Source organism: Gnatocerus cornutus, chromosome 1, assembly GCF_029298725.1.
Source record: "Gnatocerus cornutus isolate USDA-ARS CGAHR chromosome 1, icGnaCorn1.1, whole genome shotgun sequence".
Lineage (NCBI taxonomy): Eukaryota > Metazoa > Arthropoda > Insecta > Coleoptera > Tenebrionidae > Gnatocerus > Gnatocerus cornutus.
Genome location: NC_142233.1, coordinates 8,552,577 through 8,558,796, shown reverse-complemented (window position 1 = coordinate 8,558,796; position 6,220 = coordinate 8,552,577). Strand labels below are relative to the sequence as shown.

General features: G+C 32.8%; 2 protein-coding genes across 2 annotated transcripts; one reads left to right on the top strand and one right to left on the bottom strand.

Moving 5' to 3' along the window:
* Positions 1–489: 489 nt before the first annotated feature.
* Positions 490–2,103, top strand: LOC148180209 (signal peptide peptidase). The gene is made up of 5 exons (XM_088040820.1): positions 490–795; positions 856–1,025; positions 1,083–1,441; positions 1,489–1,798; positions 1,852–2,103. The coding sequence occupies exons 1-5, from the start codon at positions 607–609 to the stop codon at positions 1,934–1,936; spliced, it is 1,113 nt and encodes a 370-aa protein (XP_087896946.1). The 5' UTR covers positions 490–606; the 3' UTR covers positions 1,937–2,103.
* A 715-nt stretch (positions 2,104–2,818) lies between these two features.
* On the bottom strand, positions 2,819–3,692 carry LOC148180208 (proteasome subunit beta type-2-like). The gene is made up of 3 exons (XM_088040832.1): positions 3,469–3,692; positions 3,224–3,417; positions 2,819–3,175 (listed from the first exon to the last, which is right to left on the bottom strand). The coding sequence occupies exons 1-3, from the start codon at positions 3,557–3,559 to the stop codon at positions 2,852–2,854; spliced, it is 609 nt and encodes a 202-aa protein (XP_087896958.1). The 5' UTR covers positions 3,560–3,692; the 3' UTR covers positions 2,819–2,851.
* Between the last annotated feature and the right edge of the window lie 2,528 nt (positions 3,693–6,220).

Here is a 6,220-nt window from a genome sequence, read left to right as displayed (position 1 = left end):
GCATACGCTCACCTCTTATCATTTTAAAAACAAAAGACAATTACTTGGAAATTAATATACACAATTGAACCATCAATCAATAATGACATTAAAGTATGGTTCACATTAGTTTTTTTTTGAGATAACGTATTCCTTGTCCAGAATTATGTGACTAAAAAAATATTTGGGGTCCAATTTAATTAAATCAAATTCCACTGTTTTTAATATAACACATATTATTCAGTTTATTTGTGTGAGAGTTTTGTGTAATTAATAAATTAATAAACACCTCTATCACCGCTTTTATGTATAAACCAGAGAATTAATTAAAACTTTGTATATCCAGATTATTTATTTCCTGCTTTATTAAGACACGCCAAATAAACAAGGATTTAATTATGAACAGGTTTTTTTATAGTAGGAAATGAGGTTGGGCATGACCACGACATTTTTCACATAAAGTAACGTGGTCGTTGTGCATTTGTGTCTGAGTAATCGGCGATTGTGAGAAGATTTGCGCGGTTTTGGATTCGTGTCACTTCATACCTAACTTCATACCAGTGACGTCAATACGTCAACGTCAACTACTAACTTTACTCGATATTTCCATTTCCATCATTTCAAAATATGGCAGACGTTGTCAACTTAATCGTGGCACAGGCTACAGAAAATGTGAAAGAAAATGCAACAAATACGACAGGAAAACCACCGAGCACTCCGGAAGGTATGGCCGTGGCATATGGAAGCATCGTGATAATGGCTCTGCTTCCCATATTTTTCGGGGCCTACCGATCCGTCAACTACCATAAGGAAAATGTAAGGCACTAACATCTAAAGTACACCTCTGCTATGAGTAAAATGTGTGTAAAATTCCAGAAACCTGAGAAAATGACCAAAAAAGATGCAGCCATATTCCCGATAATGGCATCGTGTGCACTTGTAGGACTTTATGTTGTGTTCAAGCTGTTCTCTAAGGAGTACATCAACTTATTATTGACTGGTTATTTCTTCTTCCTAGGAGTGTTGGCGCTCACCCATTTACTAAGGTGATTTTTCATGTAAACTTGATGAATATCAATATTGAACCCCCTTTTAAATTGCAGTCCTGTAGTCAGTAAGCTTGTGCCTGCTGCAATTCCAAACATACCCTTCCACATCACCTTCAAGCAGGGAGAAGGCGACGAAGCTCAGTATTTGATTAACTACAGATTCTCATCTTATGATGTAGTATCATTAGCTGCATGTTCTCTTGTCGGTGCCTGGTACTTACTCCAAAAGCATTGGATTGCTAATAACTTATTTGGACTAGCGTTTGCTGTAAATGCAGTAGAACTGCTCCACCTCAATAATGTAATCACTGGATGCATTTTACTCTGTGGTCTCTTTTTCTATGACATCTTCTGGGTATTTGGAACTGATGTTATGGTCACAGTAGCTAAAAGCTTTGAAGCACCAATCAAACGTAAGTATCCCAAATCAACTTGCTTAACTAATATAAAAAATTTCTAGTGGTGTTTCCCCAAGATTTGCTCCAAAATGGATTTGCAGCCAACAACTTTGCTATGTTGGGATTAGGAGATATTGTAATTCCAGGCATTTTTATCGCCCTGTTATTGAGATTTGATCACAGCCTCAAGAGGCAGACCAAAACATACTTCCATGCTGCCTGTTTGGCATACTTCCTGGGTTTGATGGCGACAATTTTTGTAATGCACGTTTTTAAACATGCCCAACCTGCTTTGTTGTATCTAGTTCCAGCTTGTGTGGGTACGCCTTTACTTCTGGCATTGGTAAAGGGTGACCTCACTGCGCTGTTCAAGTATGTATACATTTTGATCAAATCTTTTTGTAAAATCGATCATTTATATATAGATACGAGGACTCCCCTGAAGAGAAAACTGAGGAAAAGAAAAAAGATGAAAAAGGCAACAAACCAGAAGCCAAGAAAGTTAAATAATTCCCTTCACAATGTCGGCTGAAGAACATATTTTGCGTAAAATCATTTAGGAAATTATATTTATTGTAAATTCAATTTTTATATTCCATCCTTACAGAATTTTGTTATGTGTTGTTAATTTTTGAAAACTGAATATTTTCTATTAAAAGTATTAATTATGGATTTTATCTGACGTCTTCTATTAAATGTATCCAAAAAAATTAAATTTCCATTTCCAGTTGGCGTGTCATAAATAACACAATCGTACTTTTGACCAATTGAAAACGAACAAGAAAAAAACATCCTTAGTTGGCTTGAAATTGAAAGTCGTGTCTCTGATTGAAGAACCAGTCATTTGATGTTAAACAGAGTATGTATGTATTGGGAATATTTTAAGGAAAAACCTCAGAGCGCATATTTGAAACGTTTTGCAAAAAATTCCTCACAACGGCGACGTTTGGAAACAGTTTTCACATAAAACCGCAAAACTGGCGGCTGTCAAAGTAACAACAGATAGATTTTCATCGAGTCTGCTGTGGAAAAATCAAGCTACGTACGTCTTGGCTTGAATATTCATTACAAATAACTGTCAAAATGTTGAACTACAACAACAAGTGGAAATACGACTCATTTTTCACGGCCATGGTTACATCATCTGGAGCATTGTTACGTTATTTAAAAACTCATCACATTGACATTTCATTAAAATCGTTAGTAAGGATTGCAAAAACGATTGTGGTAGATAAAACATAGTATTTGATTTGGGTATAATGGCCATACTAAACTTGGATGATTAAAGAACCCAACTAAATTGGATACAAAGTGAAACGCGAACCCCAGAAAACCTGTGCTACAGTAAAAAATCAAAGGATTATAAATATAATTGTAAGAAAATAAGATCCATCAATCAAAAGTGGATATATTAACATAAAAAAATTACTCATTTTCCAAACTCTGCACGGTGATTGTAGGCATGTCATGCACTCCATCCTTATCAACAAGTTGCACTTTAAAATTAGGCAAGTTGACAATGAGTCTCTTATGAACTTCCTTAACACACTTCTTCAGCAAATCATAGCCTTCCTCACGAGTCATTGTGGGTAGATAACATCTATCCATAATAGACAGGGAGAAATATCCACCATAACCGTGAGCTGCATAATCAACACTAGCGACAGACGCCAGATAATCCATGTAATACAACTGTGGTCCATCTTGCTTATCATATCCAGCCAGAAGCAAATTCACATGATATGGAGTCTGAAAAACACCACTGAAATACATCAAGTGAAGGTTTATTTAACTTACCCTCGTTCGCAAGTTGTCGGCCAAAATTCTGCGAGTAAAGTGTGACGCTTCTTTAGGGCTGAGTTCATAGTTGTTCCTCATTTTATACAATTGTACGTTTTTTGCAATATACTCGGCGAATTGAATGGTATCACCTTGTTCTCCAGATATAGCCATAGCCAATTTGTTCGACAACTTGTAGAGTTTATTTTCATCTAAAAGAAAATTGTGAGTTTGATATGATATATAATTGGATGAAATATTACCTGTTTTCATAACGACTATGCTGTGAGCGTTGGTCATATCAGCCGCAACGATTGCAAAGTCGTTGAATTTTAATCCAATTAGACAATCCATCGTTTTTTATCGGTTGGAACAAGTAAATAAAATAGTCCGGTGTTACAACAAGAACTGCTTTGTAATCAAACTTTGAGGTTAAATTTTTGTGGATGAATTGTCGATTTACACTGACAGCGCATGCGTCGTTGGTTGGATCGCCGTCAACCAGATAAAAAGAAAGTAACTACGCCGTTTGGCGGGCGTTTGAATTCAAATGTATCACAGTTTGCTGAACAAACAATTATTTCAAAATGGTTTATTAATTTTAACGCATTTTTTTAAACTATAGAAGCTGTTTAATAAATTGCAAATAAAAAAAAAGAAGAAAATTAAACGGGTACAGATGCTCTTCATATTTTTTTTACTGAAATTTTCCTTAAATTCTCCTTGAACTTTTCTCATTGAGTTTTTAAAATTTTCTGTAAATGATTTTATTTTACGTCCTTGGATTGTCTATAATCTTTGGTTTTATTTATATTAACTTCAGATTATCTCTAATTACTGTAGATCTTCTATATCCCCTTTATATGCTCTACATTATCTTCAGATTTTCATTAAGTTCCGTTTAAATTTTTTTGATTCTTTTTTTTAACTGATTTTCTCTAGATTGTGCAATAATTCTTTTTGAATTTTCATAGATTCTCTTAAATCCCTTTAGATTTGTTTCTTACATTTTAAATTATTTTTAATTATTCTCCAAATTTGAATGCGTTTTAAAATTAATAAGGGTCCTTTTACACGTTCAAATTTTTGCGCAAATAAATCGTTACGTGTAACATGCAATTCAAAATTTGCACAAACTACTAAATGTGGATTGAAATAAAAATAAAAATAAATCTATTTCGACAAACACTTCTTACTTTTTCATTTTTTAATTTTCTTTTAAACCTCGACAACACTGTAAATCAACGTTATCAGCATAAACAGCCTACGAACATTCAATTCATTTTTGCACATTTGTTTCCGCAAACCAGTTTGTCAGAGTGTAAACGGGACTTAAGATTCTGTTTCAATTTCTTAATTTTTTTGGACTATGTAGGATTTCTGGGTGATTTATTTTTATACAAAGCTTTTTTATTAATGTCATGGAAATTCCCATGTTAAATTGTCCAACCCATGTTAACTTATGTTAGGACAAAAATTGGAACTTGAAATTTTTACACAATACAATTTCAACCTTTTTTTTTCAGTACACTGAAAATTATCACTCTAAAATATAAAATTGAGCTTAAAAGAAAATAATTGTGTACTACTCCTCATTTTATGATACTAATTTAGACGGAGTCTTATAAACTCTTTTAGATTCAGATAGTTTTTATTTTAACAACCAACAAATTTTATTTTCATAAAATTTCCCATGCCTACATGACAAAAAAATGTAAACAATTTATTTAAAAATGTATGTGTTATAGTGATCCAAATTTCCATCGTAACAAAACTTTAACATGGGGTAGAAATGAAAATTCCTATTATGATCACTGTTAAAACAAGCACTGTAACTATAACCGCGAGATTTGTCCTCAAGTTCTCTTTAAAATTTTCTTAATTTGTCTTTACATTTTGCTCAGATTCTCTAGATAATTTCCCGGTTGTTTAATTTTTTTCCTTGATTTTTCAATATTTTCTCTTAGATTTTCAAAATTAATTTTATTAATTCTTTTAGATTCTCTTAATTTTCTCTAGACTGTCTAAATTCTTCTTGGATTTCACGAACGTCAGACCAATCGCTATTAACTAACTATCTAACTCTAACTAATCTAAGCTAACTATACAGCTGACAGAACTCATAAAAGCAATGCCGACATCAATAAATATAGATTGCGAATTCAAAACTAAAATTGTCTAAGTTTAATGGTATTCGAACAAGAATGTACGAAAAACGAAAAGCCAATCCCGAAAGCTTTTGCATAAGTAGAATACCGATGAAATCAAAGGCTATTTCAATTTTTGCCTTAACATTTTTCGTTTTGAAATTTTGGTTTCGTATGGCTGTCTGCATGTGCCTGTGTTTTCTGAATTGCGAGTTCTGCACACCTGTATGTATGTACAAGGTGTTTATAAATGTTTCTAGCATCAAGGGTGACATGAAATGTCAAAGAAATTTGCCGCTTATTACAAATGTGAGTTTAGATTTGTCAACTGACATTTGCAGTTAAACTCAAACATGAAGCAAAGTAAATTTTGAGAAATAAGCTATTCCAGTTGTGGTTTAAAACCTGAAAATTAAAAACTTGGGCACAAAACTATAACTAAAACGTCATTGAAGCAGAGAGTTGAAACTAATATTACTAGAAGATGAAAAGATGGTAGAGGGGGTAACCAAAACTGTTTATGGAAGGGCGCCATATTGGAAATAGCCAAATGCTGTGTTTTGGGCATAGTGTAAATGGGGGTTGCCTACTAATAAGGGGGTGCATACAAGATAAGTAATAAAACTGTTGTTTTATGAAAAGAAACATGTCTATAAATCATTAAATTCATTATTATTTTTTATCAACAATTGATAAACAGTTCAATATTTTGTTTAACTTAAATAAACTTAAAAAAATATTATACTAATTATGACACTGTCCGATAAATTCAAACTAATTTTATCTGCCCTTTTTGAAAGCTTTGATGTTTTGTGATCTAAACAAAGTACAAAACAACCATAATATGTCAATTTGAAAAATAGTTAAA

Bases quoted from the DNA above. Each gene is read 5' to 3' on its own strand.
- LOC148180209 (XM_088040820.1), top strand. From the start codon at position 607: ATGGCAGACGTTGTCAACTTAATCGTGGCACAGGCTACAGAAAATGTG. The intron at 796-855 runs GTAAGGCACTAA...GTAAAATTCCAG, and splicing joins TCAACTACCATAAGGAAAAT to AAACCTGAGAAAATGACCAA. The intron at 1,442-1,488 runs GTAAGTATCCCA...AAAAATTTCTAG, and splicing joins CTTTGAAGCACCAATCAAAC to TGGTGTTTCCCCAAGATTTG.
- LOC148180208 (XM_088040832.1), bottom strand. From the start codon at position 3,559: ATGGATTGTCTAATTGGATTAAAATTCAACGACTTTGCAATCGTTGCG. The intron at 3,418-3,468 runs GTAATATTTCAT...ATTTTCTTTTAG, and splicing joins CATAGTCGTTATGAAAACAG to ATGAAAATAAACTCTACAAG. The intron at 3,176-3,223 runs GTAAGTTAAATA...GGTGTTTTTCAG, and splicing joins CCGACAACTTGCGAACGAGG to ACTCCATATCATGTGAATTT.